We start from the raw sequence: 24,182 nt of genomic DNA, 5'->3' as shown, positions 1-24,182 counted from the left end.
ACCATATATCAGATATCAGATATCGTCTGATCTACTTGTATCCATCAGGTTTCAGTTCAAGTAAGGTTCTTGATCTCAGGAGCGAATTCATTGCAGCACTTAGAGCTGGCTTTAGTAATAACCTTTTTTTTCCCTATAGATTATCAGAAAATATTCCATAGGAACACAAATATTTTTTTTACTTAACTCGTCAAATATTTCACATTTGGTCGTCTGAACGTGAAAAACAAAGCATGCAATTCAACTCGTAGCCGTTCTCCTGTTAATGTATAGTTTATGCCTCAACTTATTTCTTGCTGTTATTGTCGGAACCTTAGCTATCAATAATAAATATTCTCTGATATTATGATGGTTGAAACGAGTTTGAATAAAACGAGTTAATGTGACCTTTATTCTCTAAACACAACATCAACACAGAGTCTGTATGTCATTGAGGCGATGCCGTCCCGCCACGTTTCCATGGAGACAGCATATACGTAACGATTGGTCCATATGTTGCCATGTGCAGTGGCAGTCATTGTCCAGCTGAATTTACCTGGTAAAAGAACGGACATGTCTGCCCCGCCCCCCTCCACTACCTCCCCCACCGCTAAACTTGCTCCCCTGAGATCCTCTACCGCCTCCCCCACCCACACCGCCACCGCCTCCGCCACTAAGCCATGACAACCCGGCGCCTCCTCTTCCCCGCGGAGCTCGATCCCGTGGAGCCAGACGATATGCGCCTGGAAAATAAAGATGGGCAGGAGAACAAAGCAACACATTTTTAGCTCGGGGCTTTGAAAGGCAGTATGAAATATATATTTCTGCAGTATCTGCGTGCATGAACACTTCGTACTTGGGAGTTGTCGAGATGGCAGCGGCCCGCGTGTGAAGTTGCTCTGGCCTCCTCGAGCTTCGCTGTAGGTTCCTCTGTGAGTGACAGCCGGAACTTGACCACCCCATGAAGAACCACGGCCTCCTTCTCTGCGGACGTAGTTACCTAACCAATCAGAAAGAAAGGATTTATCTCCCCCTGCTGGTCAACAAGTGGCATTGTTCTATAGCAGAGATACCCAATCACTACTAGGCGTTGTATTGTGTCAATATTATCTCAGGCTGAAAGTAAACATCACTAACTTGGGAGTTCACTTAGCTTATCATGTGACAACAAGAAATGTTTCCTCCAATGATGAGTGTGTGTGTGTGTGTGTGTGTGTGTTCTTACCGGACAGCAGTACACCTTTCGGCTGTGGTGGAGTGAAAAAGCGAGTCTGGCTGTGGAAGGTGGCTCTGCCTCTGTTGCCAGCGAACAGACCTCTGGTGGGGGGTTTGGGGGAGCTTTTGAGGGGCCTCTTAGGCGGCAAAAGTCCAAGGGGAGTTGTAATGTCTTTAAACTCGGCTGCCACAAAGTCATCCACGTGCATGCTGGGAGGACGGGAAGTGTTCTGTTTGCGCTGACGGAAGATATCATGGGGTCGGCAGAGATTCTGTCCAAAGCCCCCACGGCCCCCACGGCCACGAGGAGCAGCCATGATGTGAGCTCTCTTTGCAGGCTCAGTGTAGTCTGATTTCCCGCTGCAGAGGCAAGTACAAGGAGACACTCAGTCAGATGTCTAAAACAAAATATATTACGGGAGTCGTGGAAAAATATATGAGATGTCCTCTGGACAAAAACAAGATAACATAGGGATGGAAGGATGGACAGAAGGGCAAGTTGATCATAATTTTGATGCTGCGGATATATTAACGTGAAAACAAACAGGGGAACTATACCTTGATGTGATGAATGTCTCGTGCTTGTGTTTACCCAGTCGGAAGCCTTTTGGAGCCTTTGTGTGACCAGGTGAGGAGGGCTCCGAAAGGATAGAGCGCTCCAGCTCTGCCTTAAGGTCCAGTTCTGGACAACACTCCTGAGCCAGACCCAGCAGGTCCACCTTCACCTGCCACGCAGACAAAGCGCTAATCAAACACATTGCTGTAATCGTGTGTATATAATGAAGGGGAAATGAAAGAAACCAGTTCTCAGACACACACACATGTAGCGCCATTCCAAAGAATGTGAACTGCTACTAAATTCTGTTGAGCATTTATAAAGTGAATCCCAAGTATTGAAGTAAGTATGAACACAGGGTAGCCCTGAAATCTATGTTCCCTTTGGTAGGGCATAAACAACTGTGCAACAAAATGTGCACTGACCACACTTACCATATCAAGGTCTGTCTCTATGTCATCAGTTTGGAAAGGAGAGAACCAGAGAGTCTTCAGTTGTTCATCCAGTGCTTCTGATAAAATGAACACAGTCCTGCAGATAAAAAAACCCCAAAAAACTTACATCCATAGTCTCTAAATATCCACTAAAGTGATTCCTGAGTCAAGTCAGAACTGAAAAAGCCTCTTGGATGAGAGGTGAAACATCTTCAACCAAACTTAAGCAAGCCCAGTTTACCCTTTTTTCTTCTTCTTGATTTACCTCGACCTGGATGACCGAGAACCTACAGACATCGATGGATGATGTTTTGTACCTGTTATTAAACTGAGCCCCAAGTGCTTCAGGTGGGGGAAGAGTGGGCTCAGAATCTTCAGCAGGAGCTGTATCTGTGGCCATCTCCAGCAACTGCCTCAAAACAATCACATTCTCCAACATGGGCTCCAGTGTATCGTCCTCCTTACACAGTTTCTACAGACACAGTTGAGAGTTAGGTGAAAGCAGAAGTGCCAGTTAGCAAAACCTGTACGCACATGTGAAAAATCTGTACCGCAACTTGGGTCTCTAAAGTCGAAAGTGGATGGGATTCAGAGTCTTCCCACTGCAGCAGAGCTTTCATCTCAGCGCCTGATAGGAACCGTGGAGCACTGAAGCTGGACTCCTCACCGGACCCCTGGGGCTCATCAGTGCACTAGATTGGAACGCAGCAAAAACAACCATGAAAATACTTTTTATAAGTGCAATACACAGCAAGTACACATCTCCCCACTACAAGTTGTGAAAGATGGACCAGCTAAATCAGTAAGAACTCACCATTACTTCTGTGCTGACGATCTGTCTGAGGAAGTCAAGCAGAGCTGAGAGCGGATCTGCTGAGTCCTTGTTGAAGGGAAGTGCCAGTCTCTTCAACAGCAAACACAGACCCGCGCCATGTTTCTTCAGAGTACTGCAACAATATGAAGTGTAATAAAACATTAGTTTTACAAACAAAATGATGCAATTCTAGGAATATTTTTGTTAAGAGACAGGGAGAATTGCTTATAACCAACAAGATAGCATTGAACATTACACTTTGAGGTGGTAGAGTCCGTAGTCGTGCTCTGTGAGGAATGTCAACGTCCTGATGCAGGTGAGGAGGAGAGGGGCACTGCTCTCCGAATGCCCCAAAACATCCAACAAGGCCTTGCACACTAATGACATCATCTCTCGCGCTGGAAGTGCATTTGCTAGCTGCTCAGGCTCTGACACACAGCTTTCACCAGGTGGAGATACCATCAGTGAAATGTCCTGGCGAAGACAGAGAGGAATACTTTTGAGGGATTTGTTGCTTCCGCTGTAAGGAATCATGAAATCTTTGCTTGCTTACCTGGTCACACAGTGACTGTAATATTGTCCCCACTAGTTCACTGCATTGCTGCTGCTGTAAGGAGTGATCACTTGGGGGGACTAATAGAGACAGCAACACCGGGAACGGATCGGCCAGCTGTTCTTCGGCAAACACGGACCCGGACAGCAAGTGCAGCGCTGCGCTCTTGCATGCTTTCTGCGACACCAGCGTGTCCATCAAAGAAAGCAGACGCACCACCTGGCCCGAGCACACCGTCTTCCCTTCTGCCCTGCAGTTAGCACATCGAATGTCATTCAAATACGGTCGCAAGCATAAACTCAAACAAACGAGCGTGTTTTTAACTTACGGCTGCAGCTCCTCCAGCAGCATCTCGAGCAAGGTCTTCATGACGAGCAGTGCGCTCGGCGAAGACAGGTCTGCCAGCTGAATGCACATCCTCCTCAGCATAGCCAAGAGAGGAGGGCAGGTGGTTGTGCACACACACTTCAACGCCTCGGAAAAGACTTTCCATTGTGCCCGTACGTGCATGCTCCAAAGCTTCCGTGTATTTAAGGCTACAGCCACATCTTGGACTGATATTACCTGTGGACAAACAACTGATTGTTGAAACAGGAATCCAATAAAAGAGAAAGTAAGCAGAGTAGAAAGGTGGGTTACCTGAGTGCTCAGGATTGGCAATGGAAGCGGTAGAAGCTCAGACAGCAAGGTCAGACCAGAGAACAGACCTTCAGGAGCTTTCACCAGTGAGTTCAAGACCTCCTTCAACATCAGAGACCAAGTGTTGCTGGCCAGGGTCTCTTCTGTGTGAGTAACCTGCACCGAAAACAAACGGAGATTATTAAAGGACGTTTTCTGCACAATATTTCTGGGCCGCTTCATTCACAAACCTCTTCATTAACCCCCTGCGTGAAGGTGAGCAGTATATCAACGATCAGCGCCTGCACTCTGGTCTCCTCTCCGTCCAGACGTCCGGACGCAGGGATGGAACAGACTATCATGTGAAGTGTCACCAGCACACTGGCCACACGAGTATCCCTGAACTGGAACGCTCCTCCACGCAGCAGCTCCATCAGCATGGTGCGCAGCAACCGCAGGGTGCTGATGCATATACTCAGGATCATGCAGCGCTGCGGCGTAGGGCCCATCTGTCCGTGGACGCGCCATGGCTGCAGCAAAACGCTGCACAGTTGCTGCAGAACACGCACACACGTATCCAGACCTTCTCCAGAGAACAGCTGGACTCCTGCGAGACTCCATTTAAGATCTCTCTGCTGTCCTGTTAAATGAAGGACAGCAAAGGTGTGGGCCACTGTTGTGTTTGGCGTTAAGGCCACGAAAAAGAGCAGAGTCACAAAAGGGAGGGTGTAAGATTAGAAAACAGTAAACGAGGATGTGGTAGGTAAAGTCCACTTTTCAAATGTTTTATGAGGAAGAAAATACATTCAAGGTTTATTAGGTTTGTTTGTCATCTGTGTGAAAAATCATGTGTGGAGTCTTTACCTTCTACAGCATGTGGGGGGCAGGCAATGTGACAAAGGACCCTGAGAGCAGTGACCATTCCAGTTCCTTCAGCAGCCAGGACATTTTCCACATTCTGAAGTCAAGAGTAGGTATGAGTTTAAAATCACAACCTCAAGCTTCAACTCCAATACATTATAGAGCAGGTTTATATTTGATCGGTCCGTAAAGCTGGATTCCTGGAGAATATCTCGCGTCTCTCAGACACAGAATTAGATGTAAAGGTATTTGACAGGTATTTTAAAGTAGTGAACACATATTGTTTTCCTGTAATAACATGAAGCCACCTTTAGAATTCTAGATGATGATGTTTTTGGAATTTGTCTTGTCATATGACTCCAGAATTATTAGAACGTTCAGAGTGAGAATAAAAAAAATAAGTGAAATATTGCTGTACCTCAGCAAGTATGTATGAGGAGTGAATCAGGATCCTTCAAAAATCACAAAATGATTTGGCATTCTCAATGTTTTCTCCGCAGCAGAAAATATTTTTCCTCTCTGACGAACATCACCGCATAAATAAACTGGATATTTGGTTATTTTTGATGCATTCTTTTTTTTTTACAATATCAAGCTCGCTCTAGCCCACACTGTGGTAATATTTTGACTGTGGTGCCTGCCTGCTCTGAATGCCAGAAAGATAATCGCCTTTCATCATTTATAAACGTTCATAAATTGCGAGTTTTACATATTTAAAAAAGGGATCGGGGGGGGCAACAGCCTGGGAACACAAATAGAAACGCTTTTGTATTTTCCATAATTATCCAGACCTAGAAATGAATTATAATCAATATCATGCTTTTGTACACTTTGCAGGATCCCTGCAGATCTGTACCTGTTTGATGTAGTCTATAAGGGAGGGAATGCTGACTATTTCAAAGTGAAGTTTTTCCAGGGGCTCCAACCATTTGCTGAGCTCTAAAGTAGGAAGAAAACACTGCAATGAGGAAAAGCATGCGTAAAAACCAGCAACATTGTCCTGTGTGATGAGATTTACCCTGCAACTTAGCATTGGTTTCATCAGCCTTGACTATGCAGAGTAGCGGAGCAGCTTGTTGTTCCATCATCCGCACTTCATTAGAGGTCTGCACCACCAGCAGCACCAGCATGCAGGCATAATTATAGGTGACGGCTTTGCGAGCTTTGACCTCACTGAAAAAAGGAGGAAAAGATGAACATATATATAAAATAGTTTCAAAGAAATAGACCTATAAAAAGGGAGGCGAGCCATACCCCTGTCCATCCTTGCTGTGGTGCTGGAGCAGAGTCACCAGACAGGACAGGTTGTTCTCCAGGCTGAAGACATGGGCCACAGCACTGCGGCCGGTCTGACTGAAGGTCATCAGATAGAGCGCATGGAGCATGCCCAGCACCTCTGCGTTGTCGCCTTCCTCTAGCCCAGCTCCTCCTTCTCCCCGAGTGGCCACATGACTCATGAGCTCAGACACACCCTGAAGCGCATGCAGCGCCTGCATTAGCCACACACCAAAGCCCTCTTCGCCGAACCCTGGGCCCGTGAGGCATCCCTCTGCCCCAGGGAAGGCGGTGTCCTCCCCCTCAGCCTCTGCCATTGATGCCAGGACTCGCAGCAAGATGTTAGTTGGAGTCGGCTGGGCAAGGAGGAAGAGCAGACCTGACTGGGTGAGTGACAGGAAGCGGAGAAGCTCTCTCACAGCTTGGGTGACACCGAGGTGGCCGGCGGCTGCAGCTGCTGACAGTACCGCTGCCACGCTCTCCAGGACATGAGAAGCATGCATGTACCTATAAAGGAGAAAAGGATTACTAAACAATCAGTGGGCTGCAATTACATTCAAGTTTAAATGGCTACCTGTACAGCGTTGGGTACGGATCGTCCCGTTCCTGTGGTCCCGTTATCCTAGCAGTAGTGGGGAAAGCTTTCCCAGGCGGCTGCACCATGCAGTTCGGCGCCGTCTCTAGTAAGTGGTGCAACTCTTCTAAAACGCCTGCCAGTCTGTCGAGCTCGGCCTCACTCACAGGGGAAGAAATCGATGGCTCCTCCTCCATGGGGGTCTCGGCGTCCTCCATCTCCTCCTGAGAAAAATACGGACTCAATATTATCCATGAGAGAATATTTCTATGAATTAGTTGAAGTCAGACGAAGTGTGCATGTTTGTGTGTGAGATTGTGACCCCGTCTACCTGCTGCTGTTCACTCAATGTCGCTGCGGCATTCTGCAGATCGACCAGCAGCTCATACACGTGGCTTTTCTGCAATATGGTGTTTCCAGCCGTGATGACCCGCACCGTTTCCTCACGCAGGAACAGCTGGACCAAACGCTGCAAACGGAAACTAACGTCAGATGAACGAAGCAAGAAGTCAACATGTTGTTGAACTAATCGCTGTTTTCTGTAAACGTATAAGGACATTCCCCGAGTCAGACGTGTGCTTTATTTAATTGTCAGGCAGACTCATTAAGATGATGACAAAAAAAAAAAAATAGATTTACATTTTACTATAATGTGAAAGTGTATTGTACTTATTTTCGAGCTGTGGTCTTGGTAATGCTGACCTGATAGCCGCTCTTCTCTGATTCTCCTGCGTGCACGAAAGCCTCCATTCCAACGGGGGCATTGATGAGAGCGCCTAGCGCTTTAAGGATGCTAAGCTTCAGTGTGGATGAGACGTGGTCTGTGCTCAGCAGCTGCAGCAGCACATTTAGGGCCCCTTCTTGCAGCAGCGCCGTGAGGCCCTGTGGGCACTCTGCAAGGCACGACACGAGCTTCGCACCAGCTTTCAACTGCCTAAGGTTAAGAGCGATGGGCTGCGTGAGAGCGATCTCCATACTCAGCGCCTGAAGTGTCCATTGGGCCAACATTTCAATGTGACCCCCCAGCTCTGTTTCTCCTTGCTTGATTAAATAAGCCAGACCTCTGGCCAGTAGTCCGGGCGCCTCTTCCAGAGCAGTGATCCAGTTGACATCTCTTTCTTCTCCAATGCTTGCTAGTAGCTCTTTCATCTGCGTCACAGCCTCAGCCTCATCTCCACCTGCCGGTCCTTCGGTGCCACCAGGGTCCGCGGGCTCCTCTACACTGGCCTTCTCAAACTGTGTGTCAAAGCGGGTCTTGAACGGAGGGGTGAAGTACAGCAGGGGTCTGAGTTCCCGTTCATATGGGTCATACTGGACTGGTGGAACAGATGCCAGGTCCTCAGGATTGTAGTCTATGTCAAACGTGGGCAACTTGAAACTACCATTATCGAGATCATCCTCATCACTGGAAATCTGCTCATAGCCGTCGTCGCCTGAAGATATGAAAGAGACAAGACAATTAGGCAAACGCTCACACATGCTGAATAAAATACTCCAGATATTTCATTAAACATGTGTGTAATGGAATGGAAATGAGGAGGAAAGCAACTATTACACATTCCCTCGCTTTCTCACATGACAGCATCACTCCCAGCATGCGGGGTTAGTTTCACGTGCAGGATGTCACTACAGCGCAGCCACGACGGTGGGGATGCAGCAGACCTATGAACATTTAGGCGTTCTGAGTAGCCTGCGGCTGGCTAGCTGTGAGTTTGGAGCGTTCGGCGGTCGTATGTGAAGGGAGCATGCCAGAGCGCACACACTCTCTCTCCCGCCTTCACGCAGTCCCAAATGGACCCCCCCCCCGTTTCCGCTGCCCCCCCGGGAGGTCTGGTGAGTTTGCAGCACCAGGGGTTCATTTGAGATTGTAGACTATCCTACTCTCACAGAATAAATCCCCTACCTTCCTCCATCTCCTCTTCCTCGTCCTCACCCTCCTCTTCTTCCTCCTCCTCTTCTGGAGCGCTGCCCTCAGTGCGTGCATCCTCTTCCTCGTGCACCTCCTCTTCGCCCTCTTCACCTTCTCCCTCTTGTTCAGCCTCAGAGTACGTTTCGTCAGCTGGGGGCGGTCTTTCGGGTGAGACGGTCTCCAGGTAGTCGTCGGGGCCCGGACACGGCTCGTCTTTGACCACGCCCACTGCAGACATCACAACAGACACCATTTAGCCAACATACCTATTCAGCAGACCTAATTATGAACGCTAGAACTTCATCTAAACATACAGGCCTACTTAAATAACGAAATCATACTCTTTTGTTTTGTTTTTTGCATGTTAGAGCACATTCATAACACGATGCTTCTACACAATTTACTTTAATTTAAAAGACTGCGCAAAGCATGAATCCTCTTTTTATGCGTTTGTCCTCCAGGCAGGAAGCCACTCGATGCCATTCGTTTCAGTACATTGAATTCATCTGCGAGTAGAGACTTGCTTAGGCTACACAACCCATCACAATGAACATAATGCTCCCTTTACATTACAACATCAGCAGACTTTACATTTACAGCCACATTAGCTTACAGTGGAGGCCAAGAGAAATATTGTGCAACCTTCTGCTCACTGTTTTGGATAGATCAAAGCAAATATCACTTTCTTGGCGACATGAAATGACCCGAGGCATTGAGCAATCAAGCCATCAGGAGACATTTCATTCCGCCCTGCTGCGGTTTAATGAATGTACAAAACTGAGGGTGAGAAAACTGAATTTTGTGTCACATTTGTGGAATAACAGAGATTTTCTTGTGTTATAAACTTCAGGACTAATTCATGAGAACAAACTGATGTCGAAAGACCGTCTGTCATTATTGCTAAATCAGGGCCTAATAATGTTTGAAGTAATGTGATCTAAAATAAAGCAGCGGTACCATCCTGACCAGTTACTTGGACCGGCTCTTCATCATCATCATCTGGGGGCGGAGGCCCAGGCGGAGTACGAGGTCCTCTGGGTGCAGGTCTGGGTGGACTGCCATTATACTGCTCATCTTTTTCCCACTCTGGAAAGAGGCAGAACAAGCTTCAGGAAGAGGGCGTGGGCGTGAACGCGAGAGCGTTGGCTTGTTCCAGTTCAGTGATGAGCACCTTGTTTAACGATCCTCTTGTTCCCAGCTGGTTGCTGAGGTGGTGGGGGTGGAGGAGGGGGCGAGCCTTGTTCGTGTCCATGCGGGCGCTCTGCTGTCCCGTACACGGCTACGGTCAGACTGGTGTACCAGCCGCGCAGCACCAGGCCATCCGTGTTTACCTGCACAGACAACTGCCTTTGGTTATCCACCAATCGACAGAAAACACTAAATACATCTGCAGATCTTAAACGATTACCTTTCCACTGGGTCTGAACACGATGGATTTGTTCTCATCATACTCCAGACTGAAGGTAGAAAGCAGGACAGGGGAGATTAAAATATTGCGGGAAATCATCGTCAAGATTGGAAACGTTTTTAACTCTGTTGCACAATTGCTTAGAAATTAGAAATATAATTTGGATGAAAAGAGGTTAAGCAGCAATATTTAGTGTCCTAGATTAACCTCCTTCCACCCAGCACCAAATGACTGTGTAATTATGTCCAGAACGAACTCCCTCCTCCTCCTCAGCTCGCTTGTACTGTGCCAAAGGAGGAGCAAAATGTTTCTGCACAGAGACAAATTCATCAGTTTTTAAAAGGTCTTCTTAATGCTATATAGAATATAATTTAAAACCTGTTTCACAATCATATTGGCCAATGAGCGCTAGGGACGATATGATCGAGCATTGTTTGTTATTACATCACATATTTTTATTACTTCAGTTGTTTTGGATAGAATTAAACCCACTGTAAGGACCGAGATAAGCAGCAGAAAATGGATAAATGGACTGAAAATAACTCCTTAATTTATGGTTTTTGCTATCCATTAAGAGGGTAAAACTATGTACACTGCTTTTTTAAGGCATGTCATCACATCCTGCGGCACAAACAAAGATTTATTATATAAAACAGAACAACAGTATTTATGATACCGGTACTTTATTAAAGCCAAGGAACGTGTCTGTCCTCCGTTGTAGCGCAGATAATTTCAAAATAAGACAAAGATCATCAAGTCTTTCAGTCAAGTATTCTCATCCCTAAACAAGTGCTGTAGATTAAGGTTACACAAATGCGCTCACCAGTCTGACAACAAGAGCCAGAACCTCACAGAATACCAATATAATTCTTCCCCAATTGTTTAAATATTTACTAAATGAAATAAAATAATTGATTGTATTCATGTTACATCTTGCTTTAGTATTTTTCCAGACAGATAAACAACGGGATAGGTTGCTGAAAAGCAGTTGGAAGATCCTGGCATAGACCAAACAAAGTCACAAGACCCAGGAAAGTTGATTTTTAATATAATCACACACACACACACACACACACACACACACACACACAATTTGACATGTTATAAAATCTACTACCAACATTCCTGCCAGAAATAGTAACTTGGGTGTGCTGTACTGTTTACAGCAAGCCTTAAATAGTACTCACTCCTAAATATATACTTATGCTCTATAGTGCTACTGTGAATGTCTCTGTTTAGTGTTTCTATTAAAGACACTGATTGAGCCAGACAATCCACAACTCATTTGTTTCACTGGGATCCCTAAGTTTATGTGTCACTTTATTGACTGTTGTGCTTGGAGTTGGGTTTCTGGAGAGACAGGTTAACCAGCAAGGGAACAAAGACACCTGAACATGGGTGGGGGCACACACAACCCTCTGGCCTCTTAGAGCAGGGCTCAGATGATGCAGCAACAGGTTCAACAGGTAAGTCACACATTTGTAGCTGAAGCACAAAGACATTAGATCGGGAAATAGAGAAACGGATGAGGGTTTATAGGGATCCACAAAAATGAGATAGGAAGGTGGAAAGAACACAATGCTGACCTGCCCAGTCTGTGAAATGAGGGGTTGCTGGGTTTGGCGACATTGTTAAAGAACAGCTCCAACTGGAAGGCATGAGGCGATGTCTCCCTGGAAAAAAAGGACACACACAGAGCAATTAGGCAGAGTATTACCATATTTATTTTTCTACACAAGGCTTTATGATATAAGGATAATCATCAGCCTCTTTCATCTGAGATACCTGCTCAATGATTTGCAATTTAATAAACCACCCCTGCCATAAAGATGGTCTTAGAAAATGTGTCAGAAATGTTAATACTCAAATGTGGTGTTTTACTCAACTTCTTTTTCCAATGTATATACATTCGGGGGGGGGGTCAGACTACTAGAAACAAATATTTAATATAATGCACCTGTTTTAGACAATTATAGGGAGAAGTCTCTGAAGTGATCTCCAAAAGTATCTAATCTTCACTGTCCCTCTTAATGCCTAATTTCTAATCTTATCCAACCTGGTCACTCCCAAGGAGAACCTCAGCATCTTTTTCATCCCTTAAAACAAAGTACATATTTTAACTACCTGAAATACTAACTTACACATAACATAATAACGAACACCTGCTCAATGTTTGTCGGTTATGGTGCCATAGTCACATATGAGAAACCGAAAATGGAGGGGAAGGTAAGGGATTAATTAATACTGTGTGCGTGTGGATTAGGGTTGGAGCTATTTTACAAGATTATTAATAGTGGCATTATCCTGCCATGGGATATTTTGCAACAATAAATTTGACTACAAACTCTTTAGATAGGTTTTAGCAACTACAGAAAACGTTTTTTTTTCATTACACTTGCTTTGTCTTAGTTGTCCAAACCACCTGGAAACTTCCTACATGCCAGTGATAGAGCGCTTACCCAAAGGCTCGCTTGTCAGGTAAATTGCTGTGCGCCTTGATCCCTGGGGGAATGACCCGCACCTCTGTGATTAACACCCCGCATGGAAACCGCACCACGTCCACATTGGTTAACTGAAATACATAGAAAATTAAAATGAACACAACCCCTACAAAGAGGCAATCTAATGAATAACATACTAAGATGAAATTACACTACAGATCTGCTCTTCGTGTGTTGATTCTCAGGTAAACATGGCCAAGTTTGAGATCATACAGCTAGCATTTGCCAGTTAGCTAAATAGCAAACAAAGTGTGCAAGGACGACAAAAACCGCGTTCATATTTGATACTATTATGTATACGAGGCCATCTGCGTTTAGCCAATCACTGATACAATTAGGCAATTACGATGTACGATAAAAGCAAATAATTGCTATGCTATCTATGCTCACAACCATGATAATGTTGCAACTGCTAATGTTAGCAAAGCTGATAGCTTTGAAGTTGAGCATCATTCTCCAAAACTCCTGAACGCGACTAGTTTGAGTGTTGAGCGGAGGCAGAGAAAAAACAAATATACAAAGGGTGGCAGGGCATCATCAACATCACCTCCGCATTCTGGTGCTTGAACGTATCGAGAAATAGAAGCTCCGTTGAAGGATCCCCCGCCATCGCTGTCCTAATCACGGTAGTCTACTACTTCCGGGATAGTAAATACTTCCGGCGCATAAAGTGACGTCACATTACATTATTATTATTATGATGATTATTATAATTATTATGATTAAATTATTATTATTATTATTATTATTATTATTATTTTCGTCACGTATTCTTTTTTCTATCTGACGACAGAATACACATTTGAAGGGTTTCGGTTTCTTTGTTTGTCGTTTTCAACATATCTAAAACTTTTAATAGAATTTTCTGCAGATATTCAACATAAAATTGACAATTTGTGTTAAATAAAATAAATGCATGCTTGCAAAATACTTGACTAGAGCTCCTGGTAAACTTAATTTTGGTTGCCCTGCTTATTTCACTTCCGCGCATTTATGTCATTTGACATGGAAACAAAGAAATACTAAAATGGCGTTCTTAAATACCTTTAAAATATGCTGCATAGAAAATAACAGATATTTTTCCGCCACGTTCTAATCCGTAAACCGCCTGAAGAAGGAAAGGGGCAGGTAGAGAGTCACGTGGTCACACAGGTAGATGCACTACAAAAACCAGGGAACATTCAGCCATTACTCCGCGATGGTGACTATGGGAGGCTTCGTGTAAAATTCCTCAAGCGACGAAACTTGCAACTACGGAGCTCACCTTTGAGCCGCGGCTGTCAAAGTGAAGGCGTTCGTACCTGTCGCCTTCAGTTTGTGATTTCGTTCCGGTGTATATTCAGTTACTGATCTTTACCTTTGGTTATTAGAGTAGCACTTTTGGCTGTGCCTGTGTTCAGATGACGGCGCAGGTAGACTACCTGGTGGTGCTTTTTACCACCACATCTGGCGCCAGCGGAGAGCTGCTGGGATCTGACGAGAGGGAGCTCCTGCAGCTGGTTTGGCAGCTGGTGGATATAAAGAACAAAAAGGTAAAAGATTTATTACTGCGTAATGTTGTTATTCTAAAATAGGAAATGTAATAATGGCAAGTACCAGTGTGCAGGTGAACGGAACTGAAGTCGTCCAGCCTCAAATAAAACGAATGTTAAAATGACTTTTGAATAATAAATGGAATTGGTACACGAGGTGCGTTTCAAATGTGTAGATTTATAGAAATTTTTAAAAATTGAGTTCAGTGTAGACTTTTAAGAGGGACGCGTAGCTTTAAACAGACTTCTGGTCTTATAACGTGTTCATTATAGAATAAAGATCTACGATACAGCAATTCAATATTGGTAAACCAGCCGACAGCCTTTGGGCTTCTGTGTAGGCTTGTCTCGAGACTGACTAGTTTTTTTTTCTTTCTTTCTCTAAACCAGTTGGGCAAGGTGAATGAGCTCCTCATTAAGCACGACCTCTCAGACTCGACAGAGGAGAAAGAGGAGGAGGAGGATGTGGAGGAGGAGAATGGATCCAAAGCAGACTGTGTCTTCACAGCCACAAGTCTTGAAACGGCGTTAAACCTGGTAATAACCTCTCTCGTTAGTCGTTAGATAAAGTTGTTATTACATCATAATTATTTCTGCTGGTGGAGATGCTTCAGCTTGGATTCTGAATTGTATATTTATATTTAATTTTTTTTTGTATTTCTTTTACAAATGTTTCTCACCTGTCTCTGCAGTTTCATCTACAGCTGACAAATGAGGTGAACAGCGCAGGCGCGGGCACGTCGGTGTGTTTGTGTACAGACGGGCAGCTCCACATCCGCCAAGTGATTCACCCCGAGGCCACGAGCAAGGTGAGCAAGCTCATCCAGTGAAGAACACGTTGCAGCCGGGGCGGATGCTGCCTGACTGCTGCAGGAACCTTCAGCGTGTCGGATGCGTGTCGGATGTGTTGGGTCAGCGCCGTGCTCCTGGTTGTATTTAATGTGAAAGTCGATCCGCGACTGAACAACCCGTCTAATGACACACACACACACACACACACCCATGCACATATCACACGAGTGCATGTAAAACGCCACCAAACAATGAAGCCGATTGAATTCTTCCACACGTCTTAATGTTACACAATGGCCGCTACCTTGAGTAAACAGCCTTATGGTGGCAATAAACTGGCACCTGTTGATGCTCACATCCTTTCATTTAATCCCTTCCTCTCCAGAACATCCTGGTTCCAGACTGTTTCTACTCGTTCTTTGACCTCCGGAAAGAGTTCAAGATGCACTTCCCCACACCTGACCTCAAGGCTGTGAATGTCCACATCATGGCAGAGTGTATCCTTCCCTTAATCCTTGCATTGGTCCTGTACAGGTAACATGCTTATGAGCCACAGGTGTTGGCTGCAGGAACGGAGGCTTTGAAATGCAAATAGGGAAACAAAAGGCAGCACCTTACCTTGGTGCGCAGTATCCAGGTGTGTGATTAGCCAAAAGGACAAACCCTGCAAACCAGCTGGAACAGAACCACTGTTTTACTTGAGGTCGAATTAATTTGAGTTTTTTTTTTTCATGTTTTCATTTTCATATTACCTCAAACATACAAATACATGAATGAGCTGTGGAACTGTTTTTTTTTTTTTGGCCCTTCTTTCCTTAACTTTCTCCGCCTCAGCTCTTAGTATACCTGCTGACGTGCCAGTCATGTGGGATCCCTCGGCCCCTCTGGATCAATCAGTGATATTACCTGCAGACATCGCAGTCCAGCATGTCCCCATCATGTCCAGCATCGTCCTTGCTCTACTTGATCAGCCATTTTGTGAGTATGATAGATACATGGTTTTAAAAAGTGAACAGAAAAATGAAAGTTTCTTTAAGTTTTAACATATGTCTACTGGAAGAGCATGGCGACGCTGATAATTAAGAACATAAATAATTTATTATTTACTATTTTGAAATTTTAATGATCTCAATTTCGATAACAACATCACTGTGACTCTGGTTTTGAGGCCATTAACTGAATAGTTTTCATTACAGGCCACACATTTTGTAACCCAGAGAGAGTCAGTGAGAAATTTGAGACAGGCACTTGGTAAGTAATGTTCCTCCCTCGCTCAGGTACTGTATCTATATATATATATACTGCATATGTGATGTCATATGCGTGTACAGAGTATTTGTATTTTTATGTGGGTGCAGCAGTAAGATGGAGAAAGTGTGCGACAACACGGTGATCAGAGCCAGAGGTTTGCCGTGGCAGTCGTCTGACCAGGACATTGCAAGGTTCTTCAGAGGACTCAACATTGCTAAGTATGTTGTATATTATAGTACTAGCCATAAGTCAACAGCATAAGCAGTGAACCCTGCTGATGACACGGGCTTTGCATCCCTCATAATGCTCTGTGTTGTTTAGAGGAGGGGCTGCATTGTGCCTTAACGCTCAGGGGAGAAGGAATGGAGAAGCCCTTGTTCGTTTTGTCAGTGAGGAACATCGAGACCTGGCGCTACTGAGACACAAACACCACATGGGCAACAGATACATAGAGGTAACCCGTCTGGATCCACCCACCAGACTACCTACAACTATTCTTTTGCAGTGTCTTGTTCCATTTTCACAGCGACGGTTTCTGTTTTATTTAACATGGCAGGTTTACAAAGCAACAGGAGAGGACTTCCTGAAAATAGCAGGAGGTGAGAAGATAAAACTTATCTTATTTTTTAGCTTACCAGCAGCAAACAAGGACTTGAGTACAATTATTTGAGGCGTTTCTTTATACAATATACGTAGTCACAAGAGTTGATTTCCCATCATGTCAATCAGCCCGTTATTAAATGGAAATGATGTTTTCATGCCTCTGCCACAAGAAGCCGTTTATTAGTTTCACTGTAAAAGTACGGTCAAACCAAAGCCCCTTAAAAAAAACACTGGATGGAATTAAGTTAAATTTTACACATCCTAATTAGGAGGTCTTCCAAAACACGTAGTTTATACAGTGTGTTTATTTGTACATTTGTATATGAATGTATAAAAAACGTACACATATATGAACTTTTGCAATTGCAAGTTGACAATATTTACATCAGGTCACTGATCATGAACAAAAAGAGGCACCAGAGTGACCAAACTGACCAATTGTTAAATTGACAACAATTTTAAAGCCTTACAAAAAGCAGAAATTATCTTCTTTGGTGTAAGATTCTGATGTTTATCATCATAAGAACAAAGGACTGGATTATATCAATCACAGTTGTAAAGATGAGAATCAATAAGTAGAAGAACAAAAAACTGTCCCAAATCACTAGAATGCTGCTTCCAGATGTAAAACCCAATGATTATGAAATCTGCATAACAAGATTTGACTAAGATGAATTCATTGCTTTATGCGTTTGTGCCAGGTACCTCAAATGAGGCAGCAATGTTTCTGTCCCGCGAGGACCAGATCATCGTGAGGATGCGTGGCCTTCCTTTCACCGCCACGCACGAGCAGGTGCTCGCCTTCTTCTCCTCGGGGGAGGGCCTTAAGTCGACTTGCCCAGTCAGCGGAGGGAAGGATGGAATCCTATTTGTTCGGTACCCAGACGGACGTCCTACGGGCGATGCCTTTGTTTTATTTGCCTGTGAGGACCACGCCCAGTGTGCCCTGAAGAAACATAAGGAAATCCTGGGGAGGAGATATATTGAGCTGTTCAAAAGCACTGCTGCAGAGGTCCAACAGGTATGTCAGGGTGCCTGGCTGGATGCGGTTGTGCTTCGGATGAGCAAGGACGACATTTGTTCTTCCTTTATTGAAAGTCAGGGCTTGGCTGTTTTGTGTCTTGCTATCTATTTTCTCTGTGTGTGGGTGAGACACGGACGAGCACGACACTAATTAGTGGGTGTATTTGCTTTCCACCCAGGTAGTTACAGGAAAAATTTGAGTAGAGCTTAAGGGCGGGGCACCTGCAAAGAAAGATGGATTGTGTGTGTGTGTGTTTCTCTTAAGTATATATGTATGTACACACAATTGTTCTTTTAAAGGGTACTAGACACTGTCTCTATCATGGGTATTCCATCTTTATAGGACAACAACCTATGGAATGATTTTCTTGTCAATACACAATTCCCATTCATATCTGGGCTGAGGCTTTCATGCATGACGGAACAGGAAGTTTTCATGGTCCTCTCCAGAAATGCAAGAAAGTCCATTTCTGGCTGATGTTGCGGTCTTCAGTCCCGATATTTACAAGTTGTTTGCTGAAAGTGAGACAATGCTCTGTTTTTAGCGTTGTCGAACAAACAAAGCCAAACCAAAAAACCCACAAACTTTAGAATTTAGTATGTACATCGCAATGTTTTATGTATTATTTTAGATTTTTACCAGAAAATTATCTGCGAAAGGCTTGATTCAGTTCTGATTCCTGACTGGTGTATTTACATTTTAGGTGTTGAACCGGTACTCTTCGGCCCCTTTGATCCCAATTGCCCCTGCCCCCTTGGTGTCAATGCTGCCCGCAATGGCTCTCCTGCCTCCTCCTGGTAGTATGAGGGACTGCCTGAGGATGAGGGGTCTACCATACACAGCGAGCATCGAGGACATCCTCAACTTCCTGGGCGAGTTCACACATGACATCAGACCGCATGGTGTGCACATGGTCCTCAACCAGCAGGTACATGAATTAAGCATGCCGACACACCCCTGAACTCTGACGATTTGTGATTTAAAGCTGCAGAGTACCAAATTCCGTGCTGCCTCATTTCCAGGGTCGTCCATCGGGTGACTGCTTCATCCAGATGACGTCAGCAGAGCGGGCAATCCAAGCCTCGCAGCGGCTCCACAAACACGTCATGTCCAGTCAACGCGGAACCAACAGCCGCTACGTGGAAGTGTTCTCCTGCAGTGCTGAGGAGATGGGCCTGGTGCTCATGGGCGGCTCGCTCACACACACACACACACTCGCACATGCCCGGACCAGGAGTGGGACAGGGCTCAGCCCGCCTCCATGTAAGTCCAGACGTAAGTGCTGCTGGGAGCTGGGGTTGCTTCGGGACTGCAGGGTAGGTGGGCTCCTACGTGGGGCAGGGTTGCTGGGTTTCTTCCAATCGAGTACTGAGGGAGGGAGAGGACGACGGGTCTAAACGGGTGGATTAAAAAACCTTTTGTGTGCGTGTGTGGTACCTTTTATAATTTAGTGTGATTAAGTTGCCAATCTGCATGCTTTGCTGAACCTCGTGTGTTGACTGCCCCCCCCCCCCCCCCCCACACACACACACCTTTTCACGTGTGATCACACATTCTGATTGTAGCTCATCTTTCTCAGCAGCATGTTTGTTACTCATTCATAATTGTACTCACTTAGCACTGATTGAATACTTTGTGACTATCTGAGGGGGATGGAGAAGTGTAAGCATAACAGCTACTCCGGTATGCAAAAGAATCTTACTACTCTCCAGTCTTATCAGATCGTCGTAGTGGTTGTGGGATTTAGCCTCCTTGGGCTGATGCACATCAGGCGCATAATGTCTCCTGTGCTTTTCAAATCGGTGGAGCTGTGGGGAAAGGTGGGCAGAGGATTTGGTACAAAGAAACAAGCTTCGTTCTCTGTGCCTTTTTTTCTTTTATGTGCACGGGTCTACTGTTAGTTTTTACTGAGAGGTATAGTTTTGATAGCGTTCCAGTGAAATTATTTAAATGGGATTTTTTTTTTTACAACTTTGTGATTCAAGAACGCGTATGTGTGGACAGCGATGAAGTCATACTAAGACAAGTTTACCTTTTTGAACTTCTCAAGCAAAAAATATTTTCCAAGTTAAGACACAACCGTTAGTCACAAGAGGAGAGTTGAGCGGTCTTCATGCGACCAAAACACCAAAAATTGTAGATGGCATATGGATATGTAGAAAGGATGATGGGGTTTAGACTTGATCATTGCCCACCTGGCCGCAGATCTGCAAAATAGACTGGGTGAGCTACACGACAATCAAAGGCATCCCTATTAGAATGAATCTAGTGTCGGGTACTAAGATATGATGGCATTTGTTTGCATGTTTGCATGAGCGCCTCTCGGAACCAAACAATAACCAGACCTCGCCATCATGGCCTTGTGTGTCTCTTTCTTTTACATTCTTTTTTTCTTTGTCCATTCCCTCCACTCCAGGTTTGTCTCCACCATCGTTCTCCTTTGCCCCTGGTCCACCTGTCCTTTCTGCCGAGGCTGCTGCTGCCCTCTACCCTCCCATGGGTCAGGTGTTGCTAAGCCCGCGCCCCCTGCCACCGGGACACGCGTACTACCCCGCTTCAGCTCAGCTGTACATGAACTACGCAGCCTACTATCCCAGGTGAGCAGAGGTGAAATTAGAATGTGACGGACGTTCTGGCACTAACTGAAGACATTGCTAACTTGTAGGCAAATAAAACTAAACCAGCATTGTTTAAATGTTTGGCTGTCTGACCTTATGTTTGCATATGAATTACCATGGCGACCTCCTCAGCACAAATGCACTTAAACATTTCAACATTTCACTGGAGCTAATTCTGTCATGTAAATTTGTGGTCCTCGTTTTTTTTCCCCCATCACCAACTTGCATTTTTGAACTTTTTCCAACTACTTGCAAAAGATGGTGCTGCAAATTCTACTGTTTGGTCTGCAAATAAAATGATGAAGCATAAGCATAGCACGGTTTTATACCTGGTTTATTGTTTGCATTGCTCTGTTTATTGTCTGTATGCCTATGCATACAGACTAGTTCAGAGGTGTAAAAAGAGGAACAGCCTGTTCTTGGTTCCATTCATCTTGCCAAGGGGAAAGACTGGGACAAGGGTAGTTAATAACTGAAAACTGTGGTCTCAGAGAACACTTGGTAAACGTCAGTGACCTCTGCCTGGCCCTGGTCAGCCCCAGTCATTGAGAGGACATTTCTAAATGACACCCAGAGCTTCTGTCAGTCTTAGGATTCATATTGGCTTTGTTTCCTGCAGCTTTCAAATAATTCACATTGCGTGTGTGTGTGTGTTTTTTTTTTAAAGGGGTATTTTCGTGATAACAGTCTTTCTATGCATTCCCTCTCTTGCCTCTCTCCAGTCCACCTGGCTCACCTACCACTGTAGGTTTCTTCCCCTCCCCCTCCCTTTCATCTCCAGCGGGGTTGGTGCGCATGCCAGGTCTGACCTACAGCAACGGAGTCAAAGACCTCCTGAATGCCGTGCAGGGATACCAGGTACCCGACCGTTTTCTACAGCCAGCCATACATACTGCTCCTCGACATGCAAATCCTGTGTGCTGTAAACCGTCACATACCTTTCAGTTGGATCTGAGTTCAGTATCCAACTTTCTTTCTGTTGTGGGTGTGTATAGTCAGGTATCCACTGTGTTTGCCTCGAGGCTATCAAACTAGTTTATCCTGTCTACTCTCCATGTTCAACACACAAGCACTCCTGCTTGCTTAGACTTGAATTGCAGGAACTAGTCAAGTATACTCTCATGTAATTTTAGAATAGAGCGATGAATCCCTGGGATGTAATATAGAGTTATATATATACTATATAAAATGAAAATATCACACTGAGAGAATATAGTGGGTTTTCCCCCCATGAACCCCGTCCCCCCCCCCCTTTCACCACCATGTTGGCGTTTCCATGGTCATGCAGCGTTTAGGTTGCCGTTTGTTGTCGCTTGTCTCTCAGCACCGTCTCCCTTTCATTCCTCCTCATTCCTCACACCACAGTATGCCCCCGAGGATGCTCTCATGCACGCCCACGGGCACGTTCATGCTCAAGACCCAGCTGGGACATTAATTACGCAGCCCAAAGAATGGGTGTGTATTTAACATGTCTGAGACAGGTGGAAGGTAAGGATTGGTGGTAGACTCTGCAAAGTGGATTTAGTTTAGACAGGGGTTGTAGCTGCGGCTTGGGTCTTGACGGGTCACCGGGGATTAGTGGGATCAACATGAAAGCAATCCCTGTCTAGCTCATCCTATGTAGAAAGGACTTTTCTTTTTTCACTAACCGCTCACACCACCAACAATATGGAAAAACATTTGGTTGCGTTGAGTGATTCGGGGAAAGTTCTTAATCTTTGGGTTTGTCTTTGTCTCTGGAGTTTACATAATCTTGTTTCTGTTTGCACAAAGTCCAGTTACTGCATTAGAAGAACAGAAGAGGACTAATTGTCCATTTGCTAAAGCTTGCTATTGAAAAGCAGTCGGCCAGTGCATAGCTAAGCAGCCCTAATCCCGCACTGTAGATTTGTAGATGTCTCTATACGCCAAAAATAAAGCACCAGTAAGACACAAGGCAAATCAAAGGGCCAATAGAGTTGTTTAATTGGAGGAGGCCTTTTGGGAAACCCATTCTTCCACAGTTAATCCCGTTCATTTTTGTTATCTGACCCACATCAGAATGTCTTTTTAAAACTTGGATAAGTATATGAAAATAGAAATATTAACTGGAATGCACTTGGAAGAGAGCGTATACCTGCCAAGACCCCTTCAATACAGTCGAGCCCTGTGTTTAATGTGTTAAAGGAAAGCTTGAGATGCAATAGTAGCTAAGGGGTTTTGGGGGCTTCACAAAAGGTCATTTGGTGTGTTGTAGTGTAACAACAACTGCTAATAATAACGGGTCTAGCCTTCAGGTGGTTGGGAAGGTGATGGGTAACAGCTGGTGTTGGTGTAAGGGCTTCGTGTTTGATATGTGGATCATACTCTTCTATCTTCCTTGTCCTTACCTTTTTAACTCTCCTTCCTCCTCCCCTCCAGAATCCTGTGGAATCAGTTTCTCTCCTGAACAGCAGTCTGATTGGTCAGTCCAGTGGAGGTGATACTCCCCTCATGTCTCTCCCTGCTCTCATGACCAAGCCAGAGGTGCAGTTTATGGACCTGACCCTGCTGTAGGGTCATAAATATACAAAGGTCATGTGACAATTTGCTATATGTCAAGGACTTGTAATGCATTGTTAGGTTTAAATGAATAAAAAAAAAACTTTTTAGATATGTTATTTATATCAATAAGAACATAAAGTAATGTATTTTGTACCTAAATCACTGTGGCCATAGCCAGAAATAGCAGTTTTGTCTTATATTGCACACTGTGTATTTTAAAAGCATTATAGACTTTTTAACCTTGATATGACCAAGTAGAAATCAAGATAAATCTTTTCCTTACGCTTCTCTGTGAAGAGTGAGCGTGTGTGCGTGAATGTGTTTGAGTGTGAAAGAGCTGGAAATGAGTATTATGGCTGCGTTGTTACGTCTCAATACTTAACCTGTTTATGCAATGCATTTTATGTGTTTATATACATTTGATACAGATACAGTGATTGTATTGGAAGCTTTTTGTGCATGAAGAAGTTAGTAGGTAAAATATTAAGATGTTTACATAATGCCAAATATCAATGCACTGCTAATCAACAGGACTACTATTGACTATGCTAGCAGTGTCTTTGAATGATATCATAGATTTTACAGTGAATTTGTCAAGTTGTCTGATTTTTGCATCAGACCTCAATTACAACAATGCAATATCTCACATTAAAAAGAAAAGCCCCCAGTTCCATGTTGCGTTACGCCAATGTTGTTTTTGGTCATGTCGGAAGCTTTCAGCATACTGAGTGAGTCTCAGAAGCCAGAGATAGCTTCAGACTTTTTTTTTTTATTACATATGTTATGCAGAATATATTAACCAGTCCATCACACTTTCCTCGTCTTCTCTCCACCATCTACACTGATGTTTGGAATTATCAAATTGAATCATTTGGAGGGTAGATGGAAAGTTTGGAAGGAAAGGCAACAAAGAAGGACTTCTCTGACCTGTATCCTAAGAGTTTATTTGCCATTAGTGCCTCACAAAGTTGCCTTTTGGATGTCGTTTTGCTGTCCCACAGTAGGACTTCCTGTTCGGCACGTCCACCTGCAGAAATGATGGATAAACCAATAAACATGAAGTCTGCTGCCCTTCAGCTGTTTGATTTTAAGATTTTCCTTCAGAGTGTTCACCCCCACCTTGCTGTATTCTTTTCTGGAGT

The 24,182-nt window shown here is 44.5% G+C and overlaps 2 protein-coding genes across 2 annotated transcripts; one reads left to right on the top strand and one right to left on the bottom strand.

Moving 5' to 3' along the window:
* Positions 1–310: 310 nt before the first annotated feature.
* virma (vir like m6A methyltransferase associated) lies at positions 311–13,307 on the bottom strand. The gene is made up of 27 exons (XM_068759921.1): positions 13,245–13,307; positions 12,656–12,768; positions 11,783–11,869; positions 10,197–10,245; positions 9,960–10,119; positions 9,755–9,874; positions 8,783–9,016; positions 7,582–8,312; positions 7,211–7,348; positions 6,880–7,103; positions 6,285–6,812; positions 6,049–6,203; positions 5,887–5,969; positions 5,034–5,127; positions 4,421–4,809; positions 4,191–4,346; positions 3,880–4,115; positions 3,552–3,801; positions 3,255–3,472; positions 2,999–3,131; positions 2,736–2,876; positions 2,502–2,656; positions 2,185–2,281; positions 1,753–1,919; positions 1,205–1,554; positions 836–979; positions 311–722 (listed from the first exon to the last, which is right to left on the bottom strand). Exons 1-27 carry the CDS (start codon positions 13,305–13,307, stop codon positions 532–534), a joined length of 5,406 nt encoding a protein of 1,801 aa, XP_068616022.1. The 3' UTR covers positions 311–531.
* A 790-nt stretch (positions 13,308–14,097) lies between these two features.
* esrp1 (epithelial splicing regulatory protein 1) lies at positions 14,098–24,105 on the top strand. Its single transcript, XM_068755750.1, has 16 exons — positions 14,098–14,229; positions 14,620–14,766; positions 14,922–15,038; positions 15,407–15,518; positions 15,856–15,999; positions 16,218–16,272; positions 16,380–16,490; positions 16,594–16,726; positions 16,829–16,871; positions 17,577–17,896; positions 18,603–18,827; positions 18,922–19,174; positions 20,316–20,496; positions 21,240–21,375; positions 21,883–21,972; positions 22,918–24,105. Exons 1-16 carry the CDS (start codon positions 14,098–14,100, stop codon positions 23,050–23,052), a joined length of 2,334 nt encoding a protein of 777 aa, XP_068611851.1. The 3' UTR covers positions 23,053–24,105.
* Positions 24,106–24,182: the final 77 nt, after the last annotated feature.

Source organism: Brachionichthys hirsutus, chromosome 3 (assembly GCF_040956055.1).
Source record: "Brachionichthys hirsutus isolate HB-005 chromosome 3, CSIRO-AGI_Bhir_v1, whole genome shotgun sequence".
Classification (NCBI taxonomy): domain Eukaryota; kingdom Metazoa; phylum Chordata; class Actinopteri; order Lophiiformes; family Brachionichthyidae; genus Brachionichthys; species Brachionichthys hirsutus.
This window is presented reverse-complemented; position numbering and strand designations above follow the sequence as displayed.

Coding starts and splice junctions, on each gene's coding strand:
- esrp1 (XM_068755750.1), top strand. CDS start 14,098: ATGACGGCGCAGGTAGACTACCTGGTGGTGCTTTTTACCACCACATCT. Junction 16,000..16,217: donor TCTACTTGATCAGCCATTTT/GTGAGTATGATA, acceptor TTTTCATTACAG/GCCACACATTTTGTAACCCA. Junction 17,897..18,602: donor CTGCTGCAGAGGTCCAACAG/GTATGTCAGGGT, acceptor TTTACATTTTAG/GTGTTGAACCGGTACTCTTC.
- virma (XM_068759921.1), bottom strand. CDS start 13,307: ATGGCGGGGGATCCTTCAACGGAGCTTCTATTTCTCGATACGTTCAAG. Junction 11,870..12,655: donor CCTGACAAGCGAGCCTTTGG/GTAAGCGCTCTA, acceptor CTTTTTTTCCAG/GGAGACATCGCCTCATGCCT. Junction 4,116..4,190: donor TGCCAATCCTGAGCACTCAG/GTAACCCACCTT, acceptor GTTTGTCCACAG/GTAATATCAGTCCAAGATGT.